The 23,753-nt window shown below is 47.0% G+C and overlaps 1 protein-coding gene across 2 annotated transcripts in view; it reads right to left on the bottom strand.

Annotated features, from left to right (window-relative positions):
* Positions 1 to 2,696: 2,696 nt before the first annotated feature.
* Positions 2,697 to 23,753, bottom strand: part of Cdh5 (cadherin 5) — a 42,892-nt gene continuing 21,835 nt past the window's right edge. The window contains exons 4-13 of one of the 2 annotated variants that reach the window (XM_006530630.1): positions 21,454 to 21,742; positions 20,542 to 20,658; positions 18,985 to 19,149; positions 17,802 to 17,989; positions 16,044 to 16,294; positions 10,385 to 10,527; positions 9,311 to 9,435; positions 8,859 to 8,967; positions 6,272 to 6,517; positions 2,697 to 4,720 (exon numbers count right to left, since the gene is read on the bottom strand). In XM_006530630.1, coding sequence (XP_006530693.1) covers positions 4,203 to 4,720; positions 6,272 to 6,517; positions 8,859 to 8,967; positions 9,311 to 9,435; positions 10,385 to 10,527; positions 16,044 to 16,294; positions 17,802 to 17,989; positions 18,985 to 19,149; positions 20,542 to 20,658; positions 21,454 to 21,742 — 2,151 coding nt within the window. In that variant the 3' untranslated portion in view covers positions 2,697 to 4,202. The remainder of the gene's footprint in view (positions 4,721 to 6,271; positions 6,518 to 8,858; positions 8,968 to 9,310; positions 9,436 to 10,384; positions 10,528 to 16,043; positions 16,295 to 17,801; positions 17,990 to 18,984; positions 19,150 to 20,541; positions 20,659 to 21,453; positions 21,743 to 23,753) is intronic. The other variant, NM_009868.4, reaches the window with a different exon arrangement.

Genomic DNA, 23,753 nt, shown 5'->3' with positions numbered 1-23,753 from the left:
GCAACAACTATTTTTAACTGCAGAGCCATTTCTCCAGCTTTTGCTCTAAGGATCTGGCAGTCTACACAACCAAGCTCTTAGTGTTGGGCATTGACTGTGATTCTAGTTTTGCTGTGTAAGCGGCGCTGCACTTAACATGAAGGTACGGAGATACACCCAGTGCTTCCCTCTTGGGCTGACTCTCAGGAAGAGTTTCTGGATGGCTTGGGACTTTGCTTGTGAGAGTCAAAGGCTTCATGCGTCACCTACAGGACAGCAAGACCGTAAGGAATTTTGATCTGAGAGGCCATAGAACCGGGGCATGTAAACACTTACTGGTTCTGGCCCCAGTGGAACACCCCAGACTCATTTGGAGTGTGTGTGTGTGTTGGGTGATGGGGCACACTGACCTATGTTATTCTAGGGTGGGAGAGAGGTGACAGGATAGAGAAGGGTTATGGCGTGCCTGTGATACTCAAACTCAAGGACATTGGGGTGCTGGAAGCTGCAGGAACTCTAGCTCTAGGCAGCGTGTGGGAGTGGGTCCCTGCCTTTCCAAACAAGAACCTATGGAGGTTGTTCTGCTAGGCCCGGAGTTCATTCTTTTAAATACAACTGTCTCTGCCAAAGCAAAGAATTCCCAGGGCCTGCCATCTATCTGCTTTAGGGTGCCAGAAAGTGGGATAGTGGTTAGGACCGAGCATTTGTAAATGCAGCGCGCCCCCTAGTGGGAGTTTTCTGATTTCCCAATGGCCGGAGTGTGGAGGTGCTGCTAGGTAGGAAAGAAGTCTCTTGCCCACACATATCTTTCTGGGAACCCGGAACCAGGCTCTAGCCCCAACTGTGCCCCTTAATTGTATGGCTCTGACCCCGTTGCACCGTGCTCTAGGTTTTACCTTGATCTTCTGTGAAGTGAAGGTCACGGGGTCATCGTGATTTGGTCCTGGAGAGTAGCAGGCCGGAGATCTTCCTCCTCTGTTCTGAGCCTGGGAGCCCAGGGCCGCTGGAGTAGGCAGTCAGATTCCAGAAAGCATTGGGTTTTTACCCTACTGTGGCGTTCAGTAAAAGCTCCGGGCCTCAAAGTGGGCCCACAGCCTTCATGAGGGACACCTGTGACTCAGGGTGACTAGGACCCAAGCAGAGGTGGCCTGAATGGCTAAAGACGTCAGACCCTAGTGAAGAGTCAGGACTTCATCTAGAGGGCACTGGGGAGCTCTCAGAGGATTTGAGGCAGAGTACTCCTTGGAAAAGATGGTAGGGAAAGATCTTATGGAAGACAGATTTAGAGCAGAGGTCTCATCCAGACAGTTAGGAACACTGGGCTGGAGGAGGTGACATCCACAGAAATAGCAAAATGTAGACTATTTCCCCTACTGGCAACTCTGGAAATAAATGCCAACTTCACCTTCATTAGGGTCCCCCAACAACTGGGGCAGGGGCTGTCCCTGAGCCTGTTGCCTGCTTGCCTACCTGCCTGCCTGCCTGCCTGTCTGCCCCGTGGATCCTAGGCCCCTAAATGGACCACCGTGTCTGGCCTCTGTGGAAGAGGATCCACCTAATCCCACAACGACTTGATGTGCTGGGGTTGGGGGTTAGGGATGGTGTGTTAGTGGGGAGCAACACCCAGAGGCTTCCCCTTCTCAAAAGAAAAGGGGAAGGTAGAATGGGGGTACTGGGAAGAGAAGTGAGCTGATATTGGGTTGTAAAGTGAATAAATAAATTTTAAAAAAAGCCAACCTCACAATTACCAGGGGTTTATCTAGTTAAGTAAAATAGATTAAAAGGGCAAATTTCACTAGGGATGATGAACGTTGTGGCATTGTAACTTGGTCATAGTTCTATCTCCTGTTTTCTGCATCTTGGAGCCCTGCTTCCAAGAGCATCACCGTTGGGGAGAATGGCAGCAACCATGGAAAGAGTACCCCAGAAGCTGTGAGTCTCCACAACCTGTTCCCAGGGGACTTGCTGAGCTCTCTGGTGGGTTATACAGACAACTTCTCTTGCAAGGCCTTGTTCATTTAACTTGATTCAGAGAAACTCGAGCTAGGGAAGAGCTGACCAAACCTTCAGAAAGGGCAAATGGAGGAGAAAGCTTTTCTGTGGAGGGATTTAAAAACTGCAAGCATATTTTTTGGCATTGAGATGCCGCCGTGTGTGCAGGGCTGGCTGTGTGCCTATTTGTCCAGGAAAAGAGCTGCTTCTTTGCTCATTACAAAAGGCAGCTGCCCTTCCCAAACAGCAGCCCCGACTGCTGCGTATACTGAAAATATGGGGGTAAGGCATAGAGCATTGTGGGGGTGGGGAGGCTGAGTGCATAGAAGGCTGAATTGGATCTCTCCCATTTTCTGTCACTAGTAGTTTTCTTTGTGAAAGAATAGACCTTTCGGTTATGTGTGCACAAGCACACTTGAGTGGAGGTGCTCTCCAAGGCCAGAAGAGGGCATCGGATGCCTTGGAGATGGAGTTCCAGGTAAGCTGTCTAATGTGGATCCTGGGAAGTGACCTTGGGTCTTCTGTAAGAGCGGTATACACGCTTAACCAACGAGCCATCTGTCTAGCCCCATAGCCTACTTTCGTGGTGACTCACAATTTCCTTTGCCCTCTGAGTTCCTCTGGTGAGGGTGGTAGCAGTTGTATACGTGTATGCATGTCTCTGTGTGCATTTGCGTGCATACATGTGTGTGTGTTTCATATGAGCTCTTTCAGCTCTAGAAAAGGAAGAATTTCAAGATGTCTTTATTTAGATATAAAAAAAGGTACAGTACATCTCATGCACCAGGGTGACTAATAGATAGTCATTATCCTTACAGCAATGACTACAGAAAGGAAATAAAAACTTACAGGAATTGTTCCTCTAACTAAGAAACCCGAATTAAAAAAAAATTGTTAACCTAAATAGCAAACTGCTTATCACACAGCAAACCTTATTCTATGTCTGTGAGAACTAGAGTCTTATAATAAGTATCATTAGTAAAAAAAAAAAAATAAGAGAAACTAATTATTGATTAGACAAATGTCAGAGCTATCGATAGTCCCCTGCAGAAAGGCCTTGTTGGGGGAGGATTCCACAAGGAGGGTGAGTTGAAGGCACATTTCCGCCTCGCTTGGGCCTCTTTGTGTCTGTATGCCCCTTCCTCCAGCTGTCACTCAGTGGAAAGTTACTCAACTCTCTCCAAGGGAGAGATGCAGAGAGGCCACACTGCCCCTGGAAAGGGCAGGGGTCTTGCATTCTGCAAGGTGTGCCCTGGGGGTGAGGTTCATTCCCTGAGATGTGGCAACTAGGCAAAAGGCGAGTGGCGTGGTGGCTCTGTGGTGCAGTTACGGTTCAGCCAGGCTTGCAGAGGCTGTGTCTTGGGCGCCCCCAAGAGATATAAGTGGACAGCAAGAGAAAAGGAAGAGTGAGTGACCAGGCGAGGCGGCTGCCTCCTGCAGGCAACCAGAGCAGGGCTGAGTAGCAGAGGGTCCTCTTAGCTCTTCTGGGATCTTTCTGGTGAGTGGGTTAGAGGCTATCCTTGCTCTATGACCTGTCACCTATGACCTGTCACCTATGGTCTCCACAGTCCTCCCTGGGTGAATTCACAGTTGCTTCAAATTCGACAAGCCATTTTCCTGAAGTTGACGGAATGAGTCATTGCTCATCAAAGCAGTGCATGGGGCTCAGGCCTGCCGGATCACCTCAGGACCCAAGGTCAGGAGCTGCGGACAGTCTCCTTCCTCCCTGGACAGGCCTGGGTAGGGGCTGGGCACTGGGTAGGTGTGAGGGAGGCTCAGCAGTGCTGGGTCTCCTGAGGGCAGGCATGATGGATGAGTTACAGCCTCCCTTTAGATTGGACTTGATCCTTACCAGGGGCTCAGGGACCCTTGGGGAAGACTAAAAGTTCAGCATAGTCAGTTTGCTTGGTAGCGTTGAAGGGACTGGAGGTCTCGAATAGATCAGGAGTGTGTATGTGTGTATATGAGGAGGGAGGGGTGCGGGGTGGGGGTGGGGGTGGGAGGAGCCCAGACAGAATACTACTCTCACTCTTCCAGTTTTTGGAGTGGCCATCAATAAGATATGTCTCTGTTCCTGGATATTTAAGGGGCCTGGAATTTGCTACCTTGGGGATGGAAGGGGCGCTGGGTTGAAGAGTCTGGTGTCACTCCTTGGAAATCAGGGAAGACAGTGTCCGGTGTCTGATCCAGGTTGCAATGAGGTTGGGTCCCCAGGCCCAAAGACCAGAACCCTAGATGATGAGTTCCTCCTGGGGATCTGAGCCGTACAGCTCAGCCAGCATCTTGAACCTGGGTCCCCAGTCGTTGAGGAAGTCATAATCGATGTCAGAGTCGGAGGAATTGGTGCTCAGGGAACTGAGGGACTCTGCGATGGACTCTGCGCCCTCGTAGCCGTAGATGTGCAGTGTGTCGTATGGGGGGCCACCGCCGTCATTGTCTGCCTCTTCTTTCTTCACGTCGATCATGGTGGCCATCTCCCTGGGCCCTCCGTGCAGTCCAGGCGCCAGGCGCGGCGGCTTCTGCACCTGCGTGTACACTGCCGGCCGGGCGTCCATCGTGGAGCGCAGGGGCTTAGTGGAGCCACCGCGCACAGAATTAAGCACTGACACATCATAGCTGGTGGTGTCCATCTCACCACCGCCCTCCTCATCGTAAGTGACCAACTGCTCGTGAATCTCCAGCGCACTCTTGCTATGAGCATGCGCCTGCTTCCGGATCCGCCTCCGCAGGATGATCAGCAAGGTAATCACTGCAAGTCAGAGCAACAGATGTGGGTCAGACAGGTTCATGGGACCAGCCCAGACTCCCAGGGCCACTACTATAATTGGGCGAACTGATTTGATTTGGCCCAAAATATAAGTCAGTGTCACAATACTGACCCTCCTGGCGACTGGGTGGGAATGGGTGTGGGAAGGTCCCCTGATCCTCACAGTTCACTGTGGCAGAGAGCTCCCTCAATGAAGCTCAAGCCATTTCCTCTGTGTTTCTAACCCTGAGTAGTTACTAATCTGTTAAATACAAAGAGTGAGCATGGCCTCCCCAAGTCTCAGTTTTCCTATCTGTAGAGTAGGTACATTGGTTGCTCTGGGACACTGGTAGTTGGGGAAGGTGATGATGAGATTCTGTGGTGTGGGTGTCATCAATGCTTTTATCATTATTATTATTTATGAAAGAGAAGTCGGTCTCTAATGTCTCTGGCACAGAGGTCCAGGAAATGAACAGCACACAGCGGGAAGTTCAGAATCGTGGAGCAAAGGCTGCCTGTGCCTCATGGCATCCTAGCCCCTCAGTGTATCCCGCAGGGCTGGTACAGCATGGAGAAAATACTTCCTAGAAGGAATGTCAGCTGTCAGCTCTCAAGTGGAGAAGCCAGACTGTGCTGGGTGCTAATGTTCACAGGAAACTTCCTGGTACCCCAAGGGGATGAGGCTGGCTAACACAGGTATAATACCTTTCCTGGAAGCTTGCCCTTCACAAATCCTTGTCTGAAGTCTGTTTCTTGGGAAATGTCAGACCTAGGTGAAGCTTAAAGTGCCCCTGAAAGTGACAAGGCTCAAAAATAAAAACAAAAACAAAAACAAAAACACAACAAAAGCAAAAAAACAAAACTAAAACAAAAAAAAATACAAAACAACACAAAAACCAAGGCTGGAGGAATTCTATCAAAGCAAAAGAAACCCCCCGTGACATTCCAAGCTAGAAGTCTCAAAACGTTCCATTATAAAGGAATTTCAGAAACAATTAAAGCCAGGAGCGGTGGCACCCAGCTTTAATCCCAGCACTATGAGGGCATAGACAAGTGAATTGAAGGACCACATGCTCTACAGCATGAGTTCCGGGCCAGCCAAGGGCTACACAGTGAGATCTTGTCTCAAAATAAATGATAATATAAACAAACAACTGTTTTAATGTACATCAGTGCCCCGAATGACACCCAGAATATAGTATGCACTCAAACTATATTTAGCAATCAAATGAATGCCAAGTATAGCTTATTTTTTCTTTTTTTGTTTTGAAATGGCGATATTGAACCTAGTGCCCGACACATGCTAACGTGCTCTGCCCCTGAGATACAGCGGGCCCCAGGATGTTTTGAAATGGAGTTAGCTTGAACAATGATCTGAGGCTCATCCCTCCTTTCCCTTGCTCCATTAAGCACCAGGTTGGTGGGGCTCTACATCGATATCTCTGTATGCTATACAAGAATTGTAAGCTCCAGAGTGGTGCAGGATCGGGCCAGAACCCTGCCTCTTCTGTGAAGCCCTCTCGATGTCTCCTCCCTGCCCCATGAGACACTGACCTGTGATGGTGAGGATGCAGAGGAAGATGGCCACCAGCGCCTGGATGCTGACACCCGCCTGGGCTGCCATCTCCTCACAGAAGGTGAACTCGCCCTGCTCGTTGCACTTGCACACACCCACGGTTAGCGTGCTGGTTCCAGTCAGGCTGGGCACCCCGTTGTCTGAGATGAGCACGGGCAGGTAGTGGAACTTGGCATGCTCCCGATTAAACTGCCCATACTTGACCGTGATGTTGGCGGTGTTGTCTGCAAACACCAAGACCACAGAGTGAGGCTCAGACAGGAGCATCTGCCCTCTTGCCCCATTGTGGGGGTGGGGGAAGCTGCCTCCTTTCTGGGTGCTCTCACTGCCTTCTTTGTTCCCTGACTCATGTCTGAGCCCCTTGAGCCCAGGCTTGCCCCTTTGCAGAGGATGCACTAGGGCAGCTGCTTTGACCCAGCCTGAAAAAACGGCTCAGTTAACATGTAAGACCCCACCTTTCTGTTTCTGTGGTCAGTGGGTACACATCCCCTTCTCTAATACCATCTAATAAACAGAAGATTTTGCTCAGCTCATTGCTGTATTGTTTGAAGTGTGTCTGAATGCACACACACACACACACACACACACACACACACACACACACACATCAGGAAAAGAATGCTTTTTATTTCCCTTGCACCAGAGTAACTTCTTTATGCCACCCCTGAATCACTGCAATGGAGGTTTGCAAGACTGGTTCCCCAGTGGTACTCCCATTTGTCATTGGGAGAGGATGTCCCAGGGCATTCTGCAGCTGAGAACCAGTTTCTGTGCCAATATCTCCCATTCCCAGCACTAACCATTGGTTTACTGCATAGAAGGGTCCTCCAGGGAGCTTTATAAACAATCGGATTGTCAGACCCTTCCTTTTCCTTCTTTCTTTCTTTCTTTCTTTCTTTCTTTCTTTCTTTCTTTCTTTCTTTCTTTCTTTCCTTCCTTCCTCCCTCCCTCCCTCCCTCCCTCCCTCCCTCCCCCTCTCTTTCTCTCTTTTTCTTTCTTTCTTTCTTTCTTTCTTTCTTTCTTTCTTTCTTTCTTTCTCTCTCTCTCTCTCTCTCTTTCTTTCTTCCTTCCTTCCTTCCTTTCTCTCTCTCTCTCTCTCTCTTTCACATTTGTTTATTTATTTTATGTGTGTACACTGTTGCTCTCTTTGACACACCAGAAGAGGTTCTCAGATCCCATTACAGATGGTAGTGAGCCACCATGTGGTTGCTGGGAATTGAACTCAGGACTTCTGGAAGAGCAGTCAGTACTCTTAACCACTGAGCCACCTCTCCAGCCCCAGACCCTTCCTTTCCATCACAAACAAACAAACACAAACACACACACACACACACACACACACACACACACACACACACGCTGCTGTTGTTGCTGCTGCTGTTCAGTGGCTGTGAGCAAAGGAGAGCTGATGTGCTTTTTGTAGGTTCCTGGGAGGTTGTAACACCAATGGTTAGAGGACTTAGCCACACAGCCAAAAGCAAACTAGGAGAAATGAGAGACTCTGATATGCAGAACATATATATGCAAATGTCTCTGAGACCAACAGACTTGCTTCCTGTTGCACATGAGATATGTGTTTGGAGTAGCTCCTAAACTTCCCAGTTCTTAGTTTGTTCAAGGTACACAGTGGGAATGGTATCTTTGCAATGATATTTTCTGAGTACTGAGTTGTGTCATTAACCGTCAGCACAGCATGGCTACCTTACTCATTTTGTAGGCCATGGTGTTCATCTTGCTTGATTAGTCTGTGGCTGATGAGTACATGCCCCCCACTCTCAAGGACCCTGTTCCCTAGTCTTCCCCAAAGATGACAATGGGCTGTTTCAGTACAGGGTCCTCACTGTGTCATCAGTAAGGGACAGGGAGATTTCCTTCCATGTTTGGGTGAACAGTTGCTATAGTCACACCTAAGGGTGTATATTTTTTCTTAGAAAGTAGCAGAGGCTGTGGAAGCCTGGCCACTTTCAGATGGAACTAAATCAGCTTAGGGTCATCGCTCTAACAAGTGGATCTTCACCAGACCTCTGACTGGCCACTACTGAACTCAGAAGACTCTCTGGGCTTTGATTGGCTGAATCAATGAGCTGTAATAGGCTGTGATTGTTGGGCCAGATCCTGTTCAGGGAACACTTTATGGTAGATACCTCTTCTAGCTGAACTGCAACAAAGCTCACTGCATTCCCAGGGTTCATGACTTCCTATTTCCAGTTTGGGCTCTTTGGAATGATCCCAGTATTCGAAGGAGCCTTTGGTTAGTTTGGACTGAGCTGGCTGCCTGCATCCCTGTATCCATTCTTGTTCCTCTTCCATGACGCCTCTTCAGGGTAATGGTGACCCTCTGTATCATGTCCTATGGACCATGAAGTCTGGCCAGGTGGCTTCAACTACAACATAGAGCCAACTGTACAATCTATATGGTGAGAATTGTACAGAACACCCCATAACTTGAGAGACCCTCTGAAGACCTGTCACCCCATGTTGGATTAGTGCTTGATCTTAGTGCTTTAAGACTCTTAACTGACACCCCTGCCCTTCTCAGAGCCAACCGTCTTCTCTGAGACTTACCATGGTTGTTTATGAGGGTGAAGTTGCTGTCCTCGTTCTTCAGGGCAAACTTGAACTTTGGGTTTACTGGCACCACATCCTTGTCTGTTGCAGAGATCTGTACTACCAGCTGGAATGTGAGAGATGGGGAAATGATCAGTGTGGTTTTGGGGTTCAAGGATGGGTTTAGACATGACCATGGCTGCCTGCCACCTGCGGCGGCACTACAGTCTCCCGAAACTGCTTTGTCTACTACCATCCTGCACTCACTTATCCCTGATCTATTCTTCAGACCCTCCCAGAGCCTCCGTTTCTCCTCCTGTAAAATGGGAATAGCATTTTAATTCAGGGTTGCTATGTAGTTACTTAAGCTTAGGAAACTCTAGGTGGATGGGAAAGTTTTCTCCTATGCCATCTACTTGAAAACACACGACTCCCTAGTCCCCCATCTCCCCAACTCGAGGCCAACTCACCTTGCCCTGGGCAGCATTCTCACACACTTTAGGTTCGTAGGGCTGGGCAAATTCCGGAGGGTTGTCATTCTCATCCAAGACTTCAATGTAAACCTGCACAATGGACTCTTTCCCTACAGGGTTACCTGGAGGGGAGACAGCTTGTTTTCATCCTGGGCCCAGCTGAGGCTGGCCTCGGAAGATATTTAGGTGGACAGTTTTGGGGCAATGTGTGGTGGAAGCCATTTCTGTTTTTCAGGAGGAAAGGCCAAAGATGGTGTTGCTGATGGAAGGAGTGTGGAGGAAGACAACGTATGTGTTGGGGGGTAGCCCTTCATATGGGAACAAACTTGCTTCTAGGAATTCAAGAGCTAACCACTCTCAATGCATCTTAAGAGGTTGTAAAAAAGTTAGTAAGTAGATCAAGCAAACAGATACAATTGATTAAAATAATGCAATTGGACACATAATCATATACTCATTTAAGTGATGCTGCCCCCCCCCCCCAGGAACTCCTAAGGGACCTGGTTTCTGGGCAATCAAACATTATTTTGCTGAGTGATTGTTAACAACTCCCTTTGCATCTGTCAGAATTTACACCAATTGTTGGAGAACCTCACCAACTCTACCAGCTTCTTGGCTCTTTCACTGGTGCACAAAAAACCAAGTCTCTGTGTTTGCTAAGTGCATTTAACACTAAGAATCATGCAGCATTTGGTCCATGCACAGCCTTCGAGTCTCTCTGTGTTCTCTGGACCAAGCCCTCGGAAAGTCTGCGTGTGGCGTGTGCCTTTGCCGAATCTCATCACAGAGATGCCTGAGCAGACTGTTTCATGACAGAGCTTCTTAGACTATGATGCGTCCAGTCTAGGGTGGTACTCTATTGTTCTGTACTCCCAGCAAGGTTACGGGTGCTCTATAAGATGGTGGTCCAAGGAGCACGTTCAGAAATGGAAGGTCAACATAGCCCAGGCAGAGAATGTTTCCCCAGGGCCTTAGAATACATTTAGAGGTCCAAAATGATGCATCATGTCGATTTTGAAAGAATGTGGGAAAAAGAAGAGCCCAGGTAGCCTGGAAGGTGGATCTACTCACCCCGAGAATCCAGTTCGTTGGCCTCCACAGTCAGGTTATACCAGGCGTAGGTTTCTCTGTCCAGTTCTTTCTCGTTATAGATGTTTCCCTGCTTGGTTATTCGGAAGAATTGGCCTCTGTCACTGGTCTTGCGGATGGAGTACCTGTCCAGGAGAAAGAGCTTCATGGCTCTCCTTGACCTTTGCTGTTTCCAGAGTCCTCAGCAGGAGAAAGAGCTTCATGGCTCTCCTTGACCTTTGCTGTTTCCAGAGTCCTCAGCATGACAGAGATTTGACCCCTGTATCCTTCCCCACACCCCTTTCTAACATTCCCTACACTTGCCACCCAGAGCGAGTGGGCCTGCACATGTGCACATGAGCAGGGTGATGATGCTCCACATGAAGGATGTGGTTACCTTATGATTGGGTGGGGTACCCGAGATACTCCACCCAGCTGCATTTCAAACTAAGTACGTAACTTTAAAATCACCTACAACATAGCTGGAGTGTGTGTGTGTGTGTGTGTGTGTGTGTGTGTGTGTGAAGATTGTTGCTACTACTGAAAAGCCATGACAAAGAAAGAAGATGTAATACCAAATATAATACTTTTTTGATAGGAAGAGGGCCTGAGTCTACAGATTAAGTGATTTTTGGTCATAACTATAAAAATATAGCAGTAGTTAGGTGCATGCTGATAGCCCTTTGAATGTCCCAGCAGTGTGAGGAAACTGAAGGGTTCAGACTCTCATGAAAAAAGAGCAGATTCCTTAAGAAGAAAGGGAAATTAGACCCACTCCAGATGTTCCCACAAAGATGAATGCTAGAACACACTGGGCGGAGCTTTTGAAGAGAAGTCTCTATGACCTGAAGATTGCACAAGTACAGCCAAGAGTCATTAAAGTTAAAAGGCAAAGGATGATTTTGTGTGTGTGTGTGTGTGTGTGTGTGTGTTTGCAAATATATCATTATTTGGGAAATACAGCATTCATAAAGGTGGGTTCTGATTATGCAAAGAAAAACTTGTTTTGAAGCTTTAGACTCCTAATAAAAAGTAGAAACTTCGTTTGGGAGGAGCTGAAATGAAGTTGCTGGTGCATGTGTGATTGATGCTTTTCACTAGGAAACATTTAAGATTCTGTAGACAGAAGCAAATCTGCGGTCAAATGTCAATGAGGAGGGGAAAAAGGAGGGTTCTAGCAGAGCTGAGGGGCAGGAGGAAGCCTATCCCATTTGAGAAATAGGAAATACAGAACAAAGCAAGCGAGATCAAGCCCAGCACAGAGGATGAAATCAGCAAGCAGATGGAACACAAACTATCTCTGCTGAGATTAAAAAGCCAGCCCGACTGTGTGCTGCTTTTAAAGCCACACAATCTAGAAAAGTCAGAGGTAAAAGTTGGAGAGTTTATCAAACAGAAATAACATGTGAACAGGACGGACAAGCTTAATATCATATGGTGTGGCACTGAGGACCAAAAGCATAAGAAGAACAAACTAGCTGATTTCACAGGGTTGCAAAATTGCGGGTCCTGAGCTCAGCTGTGGAGCACCAGCTTCGTGTGCGCAGACCCTGGCTTCTATCCCTTGCACTGGAAAAGGAAGTTATAAGACATTAATGAAGGCAAAACAGTGGTAAATCTTAGTTAACTGGACAGAAAAATTAATATACATAAAAAGAAGTACTGATATTTCAGACAAAATGAGTGCAACACAACTGTATCATATCCCAGAACATTTTAGACCACCCTCCTAATCCCCACAGTACTTGTACAAGAAAACCAAACCAAACAATCCCAAATCAATAAAGTCTCCAACCAAAGAAACAGCCAAGATTATAATTATAAATCCTATGGAATAGATGACAGTGAAATCAGGTCCTCAGATGTGTGAGATGGACCCAGATGGGAAAGGCTTGCTTTGTTCTCAACAAGAAGACCTAATACTGCTAGGCCTGGTGATGCAGGCCTGCAATTCCAGGGAGCTGAGGCGGTATCTCAAGGTCCACCTGGTCTATAGAGTGAGTTCATGGCTAGAGTGGACCGCTTAATGAGACCCTGTCTGAAATAGGGCAGCGGGACGTGGGGGAGGTAACAGAAGCCTGGGGATGTGACCCGAGAGGTAGGGTGCTTGGGAGGCTCTCGACCAATGCTAGGATTTTAAATAAATGAAGATTTTTCCAAAATCAATATATAAAATCAATTCTTGGGCCGTCAAAATGGCTCAGTGGGCCAGTACCTATGGCTAAGCCTGATAACCTGAGTTCTAATCCCTGGGTCTCACATGGCCCAAGGAGAGAACTGACTCCCCTAAGCGACCTCTGACCTCCACGTTTGTGCTGTGGCATGCACCACCCCTTACACACAGAATAAATAAAGAAATAAAAGAGTAACCAGATAAAAATACCTCATTTAGGATAGACATATTTTTTTAAAAACTATATTACAATTATTCTTATGAAGCCAAGTGTGGTGGAATGTACCCTGTAATTTCAGTACTAAAGAGGTAGAGATAGGATTACAGCAGTTCAAGGCCAGTCGGGACTGCATAGACCCTATCTTTAAAAAAACAAAGGGAAGAAAGAAAAAAAAGAAAAGAAAAGAAAAGAAGGGGCTGGTGAGATGGCTCAGTGGGTAAGAGCACCCGACTGCTCTTCTGAAGGTCCAGAGTTCAAATCCCAGCAACCACATGGTGGCTCACAACCATCCGTAACGAGATCTGACACCCTCTTCTGGAGTGTCTGAAGACAGCTACAGTGTACTTACATATAATAAATAAATAAATCTTTAAAAAAAAAAGAAAAGAAAGGAAGGAAGGGCCATCACTGGAAAGAGAGGCCCATTGGACACGCAGACTTTGTGTGCCCCGGTACAGGGGAACGCCAGGGCCAAAGGGGGGGAGTGGGTGGGTAGGGGAGTGGGGGTGGGTGGGTAAGGGGGACTTTTGGTATAGCATTGGAAATGTAAATGAGCTAAATACCTAATAAAAAATGGAAAAAAAAATAAAATGGGATATGGAACTAAAAAAAAAAAAAAAAAAAAAAGAAAGGAAGGAAGGAAGGAAGGAAGGAAGAAAAATACTCATATGTAAGAATGGTCATTTCAGATTAGGTAAGAGAGAGAGAGAGAGAGAGAGAGAGAGAGAGAGAGAGAGAGAGGTTCCTGTTAGATTAAACTCAGCAGAAAGCTCTTTCATTAAAGCAGAGCATCACAGAGGAACAGGCAGAGTGGGGAATTCAGAGGTAGGGCCAAGTCTATGTAAGAACTTAAATATATAACCGCAATGGGGAAATAATGATGTTTAGTCAACAGGCCTGACACAGCTGGCTTCATGGGTGGGATAAAACCAGATTGGATTGAATTCATGCTTACTACTAACTATTATGTGACTCCAGGAAATCTGAGCAGATCTACATATTCCCTTTGTTCCAGAGGGTAAAGGAAGGATATCTAGTTAAGACAGAGGAACAAGGACACGGTGCTGAATGTCTCGTTCCACACCCTTCAAGGTCCACGTATTAGAAACTGTATCCACAGATGCATGTATTTGTGGTATTGGAAGATTAGGCTTTGGGGCAGGGTGGTTGCAATTAGGATTAGGTCATGAGGTGGAATCTCAGGGTTGTTTTGATTTGCATTTCCCTGATGATTAAGGATGTTGAACATTTTTTCAAGTGCTTCTCTGCCATTCGGTATTCCTCAGGTGAGAATTCTTTGTTCACCTCACACCAGTCAGAATGGCTAAGATCAAAAATTCAGGTGACAGCAGATGCTGGCGAGGATGTGGAGAAAGAGGAACACTCCTCCATTGTTGGTGGGAGTGCAGGCTTGTACAACCACTCTGGAAATCAGTCTGGCGGTTCCTCAGAAAACTGGACATAGTACTACCGGAGGATCCAGCAATACCTCTCCTGGGCATATATCCAGAAGATGCCCCAACAGGTAAGAAGGACACATGCTCCACTATGTTCATAGCAGCCTTATTTATAATAGCCAGAAGCTGGAAAGAACCTAGATGCCCCTCAACAGAGGAATGGATACAGAAAATGTGGTACATCTACACAATGGAGTACTACTCAGCTATTAAAAAGAATGAATTTATGAAATTCCTAGCCAAATGGATGGACCTGGAGGGCATCATCCTGAGTGAGGTAACACATTCACAAAGAAACTCACACAATATGTATTCACTGATAAGTGGATATTAGCCCCAAACCTAGGATACCCAAGATATAAGATATAATTTGCTAAACACATGAAACTCAAGGAGAATGAAGACTGAAGTGTGGACACTATGCCCCTCCTTAGATTTGGGAACAAAACACCCATGGAAGGAGTTACAGAGACGGAGTTTGGAGCTGAGATGAAAGGATGGACCATGTAGAGACTGCCATAGCCAGGGATCCACCCCATAATCAGCATCCAAACGCTGACACCATTGCATACACTAGCAAGATTTTATTGAAAGGACGCAGATGTAGCTGTCTCTTGTGAGACTATGCCGGGGCCCAGCAAACACAGAAGTGGATGCTCACAGTCAGCTAATGGATGGATCATAGGGCTCCCAATGGAGGAGCTAGAGAAAGTAGCCAAGGAGCTAAAGGGATCTGCAACCCTATAGGTGGAACAACATTATGAGCTAACCAGTACCCCGGAGCTCTTGACTCTAGCTGCATATATATCAAAAGATGGCCTAGTCGGCCATCACTGGAAAGAGAGGCCCATTGGACTTGCAAACTTTATATGCCCCAGTACAGGGGAATACCAGGGCCAAAAAGGGGGAGTGGGTGGGCAGGGGAGTGGGGGTGGGTGGATATGGGGGACTTTTGGTATAGCATTGGAAATGTAAATGAGTTAAATACCTAATAAAAAATGGAAAAAAAAAAAAGGATTAGGTCATGAGGATGGGCCCCCATGGTGGCTTAGTGGCTTTATAAGAAGATGAAGAAAGACCTACACTGCCAAGCTCATTAGGTCTTCCCATGTTGCAGCAAGCAAAACCTCATTAGATGGCAATCAGGTGCTGGCACTGTGCCCTTGGATTTCCAAGCCTGTAGACCCTTAAGATAAATAGAGCTCTGCAGTTCATAAATTATCCAGCCCACGCTACGAAGTTGTAACAATGGAAAACGGGCTAGGATTGACGGACTGTGCAGAACATGATCCAAAGCAAATGGCAGCAAAACCACAAACAGGAACAACGAACACAGCATCTGTGCATCAGTTGGTTCATGTGGCCATGAAGAAAAGAACACTCAGCCTACTTGAGGACCAGATGGGAGCGGGAACTACCATAGATCTCTTTATAGAAGTGTGTGGTTTCAGCAAGTGAAAGCAACACTCTGGCTTTTTGTCTTGGGAGAAATATCTCGAAACTATTTTTTGGTGACAGGGCTTCAGATAACCCATTCCTGCTTGATGACCTCATTAGACAGGAGCTATGTGAGTCAAGGCCTAAAGTCCTTTAAAGAACAGAGGATGGCCTGGACCAGACAAGATAGACAAGACAGGAGCTGGCGGGACAAGGATATGAGTGGAAAGAGCCAGGGTCTAGCCTCAGCATCTTTCCATGGAGGTTCTGGGAGACAGTGTCCTCCCTTGAGCCTTGATCTCAGACCATCAGGCATAAGAATGCCGATGCCAGGATCACCATGGCATTATCACCTCACACCCACCACTTCCATACCCGATGCTGCGCTGAGCCTTGTCAGGGTCTTTGGCCACCACAGTGCCGATCAGCGGTTTCTTCTGGTTTTCTGGCAGCTTGAAGTGGTAGAAGTGTCGCTGGAAGACAGGGGGCTCATCCACATCTAGGACGTTGATGGTGACCATGGCTTTGTTTTTGCCTGAAGTGCTGCTCAGGTATTCGTATCGGATAGTGGGGTCTGTGGCCTCAATGTAGAATGTGTACTGCTGGATGACTTCATAGTCCAGGGACTGCATGGGTGAGAAGTATGGTGACTGATATTAGTGCTTCTCGTTTTACCGGCCCCGCCTCTGTACCTGGTCCTGTTCTATGAATCAAGGACACACTTAGGCCCAGTCCTCCTCTCAAGGGGGCAATGACCTAGTGGTTCTATTCAAAGGTAGTAGTACCTTTCCTGGTTTTGAGAAGAGACTCCTCCTGGGTTTGTCTGCCTAGCAACTTTTCTTCCTGTTCATCGTGAGGAAGGGGTAGCAGTTTGCTATTGAGCAGGTGTAAGAGACCCTCTCAGAAAGTACTCTAGACAGTAACACCTTCTTCTCTGGCAATATTCTGCAGCCTTGGATATACCAGTTACAGCTTTTTGTTGTTGCTGTTGTTTGTATGTCTATCTTCCCTACTGTCTGAGAGCGTTGTGGACTCTGCTGGCTGGCTGTGTGTTCTCAGTCCTCTACCTGAAAATCCTGGAAGCATGAAAGCTCCTCTCCCTCTTCTGGATTCAGTCGATCAGACCATTTGCTGCCTGCAGCAGCCACTGTCCATGGCTACTTGTGCCCTCAGGTATACATTCTTTACATATATGATGATAGATTTCTTTTATTTTTTTCCCCCAGTTCCAAAGTCTTTATTGTTTTAGAAAAGATGATCCATCCTGTCAGTATGATAGATTTCTACTGTTGGGACACAGGGAGTTAATGCTGGTGAGTTTTTAAGTGTCACCTTGCTGTTTAATCTGAAATCACCTGAGAAGGGAACCGATTGCCTAGATCATGTTACATATGGGCTTGTTTGGGTGGGGGTGGGGGGTGGGGGGTGGTTATCTTGATTGTTAATTAGTGTAGGAAGGCCCAACCCATTGTGGGGAGCACCATTCCCTAGGCCTGGTTCTGAACCGTATGAGAGGAGAAAGCTGACTGATAGCCAAAGCCACAGACAGAAAGTATGCGTGCTTTCATTTCCTTCTGCTTTTGACGCGGATGTGATGCGACCAGTTGTCTCAAGTTCCTGCCATTGTGACTTTTCCATAACAATGGACTCAGCTTGGAATTGTAAATCGAATACACCCCTTTTCCAAAGTTGCTTTTGGTCAAGGTTATTTTTATCACAATATGAGAAATGAGACTAGAACAAGTGTTGTCTGTGAGTGCTGCAGGGTTTGTGGCTGCTTATTCCAGAGCCTGATCTTCCTGTGGCAACTCTGAGACATGCTCTAGATAGCCCCTATGGGTCTGGGCCCCACTCGAACCTGTTCATCACTGATTGCCACCTATCCTTGCTCCTGAGGCTTTTAGGGATTACGGCCCAAAGAAACATGTCACACCCAAAGTATTGCCTCTATCTCTGGAACAATTCAGGCTGAGACTGTGGGTTACAGTCTCCACGAGTTCGTGGCCCGCTCTGAGCTGTACCAGAACCTTTGCCTTCAATGACCTGTGGCTCAGAAGTGATCCCTGAGCATGTCTTTTGGATCCTGCAAACTCCATAGCCCATGAATGGGCTCGGTTCTGCAGGTCTACGTACCTTCGTGGGTTTGATGATACCCTCGTTACGTTTGGGGTCTGTCTCAATGGTGAAGGTGTCCCTGTACTCGCCCTGCATGATGCTGTACTTGGTCATCCGGTTCTGAGGCTCATCTGGGTCCACAACAGTCAGAAAGCCCAAGGGCTTGCCCACTCGGATGTCTTCAGGCACCGAAAATGTGTATGTGGCTAATGTGCATAGGATACCGCAAAGAGTTAATGAGATAGATAAGACAATTGTCTCTTTGTATTATCACACATACACACACACACACACACACACACACACACACACACACACACCAAGGGTCTTACCCAGGCTAGGCAAGCACTCTATCACTGAACTATACCACCTAGCCTTTGGAATTTTGAGATAGAGGCTTGCTCTGTAGCCCAGGCTGGGTTTGAACTGGCAAATCTCCTGTCTCCGTCTCTTGAATGCTAGGGCCACAGGCATGTGCTGCCCTATCTGGGTATCAAACAGTATTTTGCTACAGAAAACAGGCAAGAAACTATGATGGTATGATTCTGGGTCCCAAGGTAAGGAAGCCTGCCTTGCCTTTTGTCTGTCTGTCAAGCTGGCAGGGTGTTAGCTCCTTCTGTACATTGGAACATCAATAGATGAGCGAGACAAATCTCACCTTTAGGAAGTAATAGAGCTACTTCAGAACTAGATAATTTGGGAGTCAGCTGAGGCCTGAATTTCCACATAGCTAGTCGGTTCCATGAACATAGCAACTTACTTCTACTGCCCACTCTCACTGGGGGCACAGGAAAAGCTCTTGACAGACAGTTTCTAAAGGGAAATTCAATTTGTGGGTATGTTTATACCAGATTGTGGTTGTACCCTATTCTCTGGGATTTTAGAGCTGGGCCCTCAATCTCAGAGGTTCTGCGTGAAATGGCTCCTGTCTCTCAGTGGGACTTGAAGCATTGCAGTGCCATCGGCAGGGCTGTGAATTTTTTAAAATCTGGTCTGTGAAGGGACTCATCAGTGGACAGTTGGGTGACCTTGAGAGCAAAGCACTAGGATGAGTCAGGGCCTCCCTACTCTGGCTTCAGAAGCCCCCTGGGATATAGCAAGAAGTAGAGGGATTTGGGGCACCCTCTGAAAACTCCCAAGTCACTGAATCTGGATTGTCTCTGCCCCTGTCCACTTAAAGGCCTATGGGGGAGGGGCTTACATTGAGTAAAGACGGGGAAGTTGTCATTGATGTCCTCCAGTCTGATCATCACAGTGGCTGTGCCTGACTCTCCCCGCAGACCCAGGGCATCTTGTGTTTCCACCACGATCTTGTATTCAGCCTGTTTCTCTCGGTCCAAGTTTTTGATCTTTGTGAAAATGAGTCCTGAGAAGAAGAGTGTCCCAACAGGAATTGTGTTATCTGTGGAGCCTTGAGAAAATCTGAATGCTCAGATCCTTTCAGAAATACATAAGCAACTTCACTATGTATTTGAGATTGGGAACCCCAAACCCACTAACGCCATCCCTTGCCCTGTATGGCTAAAATCTGGCCAAATGTATGGTCCAATATTGTTCCTAGCCAGGGAGAATGTTATATTGAGAAAGACCATACTGCCAATTCCAGGCTCAGAGTGCGATAGATTAGTGATGACTGCCGTGGTACACATAGACATGATTGGCTGTGCTGTGCTTGATTAATGATGTCTGTACTGACATACATGGAAATGACTGCCCTTTTTAGTGCTGAGAGTGCTGTGATAGGTTAGTGATGTATCTCTTGGTGCACATAGGAGTACCAGTTACACTCTGTCTTTGCTCATCTTCTGGAAGACAAGGGTGTCTGGCTTGCCTAACTTGCTTTCTTTCTTGCTTCCAGGGCTCAGTACTTACAGCTTTTAAAATTAGACACCAAAGTTGGCCCAAGAAGCCTTCTGGACTTGCAGACTTGAATCCTGTGATGAACTGCAACCTAGTAGCATGTAAATACACTTAAAGCCCTAACTTAGGAGTTTGCTCAGCCAATCACAGCGGCTGTGCTTCAGTTAATCATAGGCTGCCACCTGTTCACAGCTATTCAAATAAGGCAGACACCCCAGCTGGAACCATCCGAGCTGTTTCTAGACTGCAGGGTTTTTTTTTTCCCTGTACTATAAATATCACCCAACTATGTGGCAGCCCTGGGGTTTCTCTGAACTTGTTTAGCTTCTGGGGTGTCCCAATTTGTGAACTGTTCTTTGCAAAAATTAAACTTGATAAAGTTTAATTGGTCTAAAGTTTTTTCTCTTAACAAGGCATGGAAAAAAATTTCTGTGGCATGGCTGTGCCTATGCGAAATCGAATTTCAACGTCTCGGCTACTTGGCAAGGGAGTGTGAGCATTCCTATCTTCTGGACGAAGGACGTGAGGCTCTTAGGTGGTAGCTAACTTGTGCAAGGGCTGTAGGGCTGAGCAGTAGTTCTGGGTTCAAATCAGATGTCTCTGAATGTGTACAAAAGACTTTCCAACCAGCATGTTCTGTTGAGTCCTGGTCTATGCTTGGGTGAAAAGGCCCCGATCTTCTTTCTGGACTTGAGGTCCTGCTTTGGGCGCTTGTCTGCTTCCTTCTCCCCTAACCCACTCCAACATGTCTTTATGTGTATTATGCATTCCTTCTCTGGATCAGTGGCTGGTGACACCTATCAGGTTAATGTTCTCTATACACTGGTACCTGCAATATTCACGTCCCTCCTCCATCCCTCCAAATGGGTACCCGCCCAAAAGGCTTAGTCATACAGACCAGAATTATCAATGCTGAAATACTCATTTCCTTTCACGATTTGGTACAAGACAGTGGCGTGGCCGGCCACAGTGGGGTCATCTGCATCCACTGCTGTCACACGGATGACAGAGGTCCCTGTGGAGAGAGAGAATTCTGGTATGTCCGCTCATGACTGGCCCTCACCCCATTTCCTGGTGGGAGTAGATGGGGGTTCTGCTGTTCCTACTGCCCAAGATGAGGGAATGAAGGCTGCCTTGTGCTAGAGGGGCCATCATGAGGACAAAGTGCCAGCCGGAGCAGTCATGAAGCAGGCAGAGAGAACAGGTGGTGTGTGTGTTTGTGGGAGAAATGAAGAAGGGAAGGGGTTGGGTTTGAGAGAGAAACATAGGTGACGTCTGGGTAGATTTTCATTTTCTGAAAGTATGAATGCGGGACTAGGAAGGGTGTTGCAAAGTTCCCAGAGGGGTTGAGATTCCATTTCTCATCCTTTGGAGTTCTGGGTTTCCTCAAGAAGGTCTGGCTCCATGGCCTTGAGCACAGATCCCAGACAGAAGAGTAGAGAGAGACACACTCTTTGCCTGGACCTTCTGTAAGCAGGATGAAGACAGGCTAGTACCTCCTAAGCCCATATCTAGGGTGACAGCACACTCTGCGGTCAGGATCAAGGCCCAGGCTATAATGAGAGTCAGTGTTCAGCACATTGTGAAGATTAAAACCCATCTATGATTAGGGTCAGGGTTTATTTTGGGGCTAGGTCAGAGTTTAGCCTTTAGGGACACATTTTGAAATCATGTAAAGGCACAAGATAGCATTACAACTACTTCCTTGAGCTTACTGGAGCCTGACCCTAAGCATTGAGGTGGCTGATGTGAGAGGTGTCTTCAGGCTGGTGTTGAGGAAGGGAGGAGAGAGGGAAGACTAGGTGCATACCTATAGCTGACATCTCTGGCACAGATGCGTTGAATACCTGGTGCGAAAACACAGGCCAATTGTCATTTATATCATGCACCTTGACAGTGAAGCTGGAAGGTTGTTCCAGGTTTTTGTTGGTGTTCTTGTCCACAATGAGGGCAGTAAGGAAGTACTCAGAGACTTTCTCCCGGTCTAGCCTCTCATAGGCAAGCACATTCCCTGTGTTAGCATCGACCCCGAAGATCTTGCCAGCAAACTCTCCTTGGAGCACATACTTAGCATTCTGGCGGTTCACGTTGGACTTGATCTGGGGAAGAACAGGCAACATGAGCTGAGAATGGGCAGTATGTGTGCACACATGAGTGTGTGTGCATGCGTGCAACGACGCATGCATGTATGCTGACCGTACGTAGTGCTCAGTAGAGGTGCTAACTGCGACACCGAAGTTTTAAACAAGAGCCTAGGACTGGTTACCAGTGAGTTCTTCTTCACCAGATCACTGCAAGCACGGCAGGGATGGACCTTTCTTAGCTGTACCCAATGCCTAGAATGGAGCCTACTAATGCACTTGCCGCCAGAGAATAAAGAGCGTCTTACTCCTTAAGAAGACATGGGTGGTTGCTATCCCATCTTTAAAATGGACCCAATTGGATTCCTAAGGTTGATCTGCACTAATGGGTACAGCTTCCCACTTGGAAACGAATGCCTGGAAACCTTGGCTTCTCTTGTCCCTTGCAAAAAATCGGGACACGTGCCAGTGATGTACTGAAGCTGGCTTATATCAATATGGCTTTGAAGACTTGGCTAAAGTTGGGGAATATTCATGATCTGGCTGTTAAATGTGGCCGTATCAAAAAGGAAATTATCTGAATGTACAATGAAATAAACCATTGTCATAGATGGTCTGTTGACCCAGGATTTGGGCATTTGGAACCAGTCTAGGAGACATGCCTCTGGAGATGGGTGTCTGTTGTCTGTTGTGTTTTTTTTTTTTTCCTAGAGAGCATTGACAGAAATGAAAGGGTCCACAGTGAATGTGGGCGTCGCCACCTTATGGACTGGACAAGTAAAGCACTTGCATCCATCTCTTTCTGGTGTCTGACTATAGATGTTTGTGATGCTATGTCTTCCCCACCAAGGTGGACTGCGCCTTTAAATCTTGAGCCCAGTTAAGCTCTTCCTTCCTGAACGTTTGTTAAGTATTTTGTCACAGCAACAGAAATGTGACTCATAGAGATATATGAGAGGCAAAGGCTTACAGATACTCAGAATTCATGGTTCTAACCGTGTCCTGGCACTTTACCACATTCCCGAGGTCACTGTGTCTTCTGTGGGAGTATGGCGGCAACACTAAATGGCGTAGGACCATGTACATCTTGTACCAACTCTGCCTTCAGGGATGTCACAGCATCAGCTCAAAGGCTGAGTATTTACACTGTGGGGACTGGCAAGTTCTACACATCTGCACACTCCCTGCAAACCCAGATGTCAGACATTTATCAGCACAGTAAGGATCGGTCCCAGTAAATTTGCTTTTGGAATGATGCATAAAATACTCTCTTCTTGGTGATCATGTCGTGTTAGTCGCTTCTTGGTTACAGTGTCTAACCTGCAGAACAGAACCCCCGTGAGCTTTATCTTAACTGAGGATGTCCTGTACCTCTCAGACCACGGAGCTTTTTTTCTTGTATAACACACGCTATTAGTAGCTTAAGGGAAAGCAATGTATGCCTAGCGCCTTACACTGAACTTTACTGAGGTAAATGAGAGTAACTGCTAATGATAGACCCACAAGTCAAAGATAATAGAAAGTTTGAGTGCCGAGTATTCTTTTTTGTTTTTACAACCAGAGGATATTTAGTCTATATGTTTATATTTCATGAGTCCAAAATAGTACCTTTCTAGAAGGCTAGAATGACCCTAACAGAATTCCATTTGAAAAAAAAAAAACAGATATTGGATGCCTACCAGATATCAGACACGCTATGGAACCCATAGATGTCCAAGGCCTCATTCTGGCTCTCAGAACTGAGGCTGACATCTCAGGGGGCAGCGCTTCAGATCAGATGAAGTAATACTCTTGTGTGCACAGCAAGGAGTAGTTAAAAAGGTAGGGAAGAGAGAGGGTGGCCAGCAGGTCAGGGACAGCAGCTTCTGGGGAGAAGGAGATTCTAGAAGGGTGTGGACCAATCCTGGGATCCTCTTGAAGTGCCCTAGAGTGCAACAGTTATTCAATAATTGGAGCCTCTGATGAGGGAGGTGTCAGCTGGGTGGAAGGCCAAGAAGCCAGATGGCAGAACCAGAGAGGATTCTGGAAG

This window comes from Mus musculus, chromosome 8 (genome assembly GCF_000001635.26).
Source record: "Mus musculus strain C57BL/6J chromosome 8, GRCm38.p6 C57BL/6J".
Taxonomy (NCBI): Eukaryota; Metazoa; Chordata; class Mammalia; order Rodentia; family Muridae; genus Mus; species Mus musculus.
This window is presented reverse-complemented; position numbering and strand designations above follow the sequence as displayed.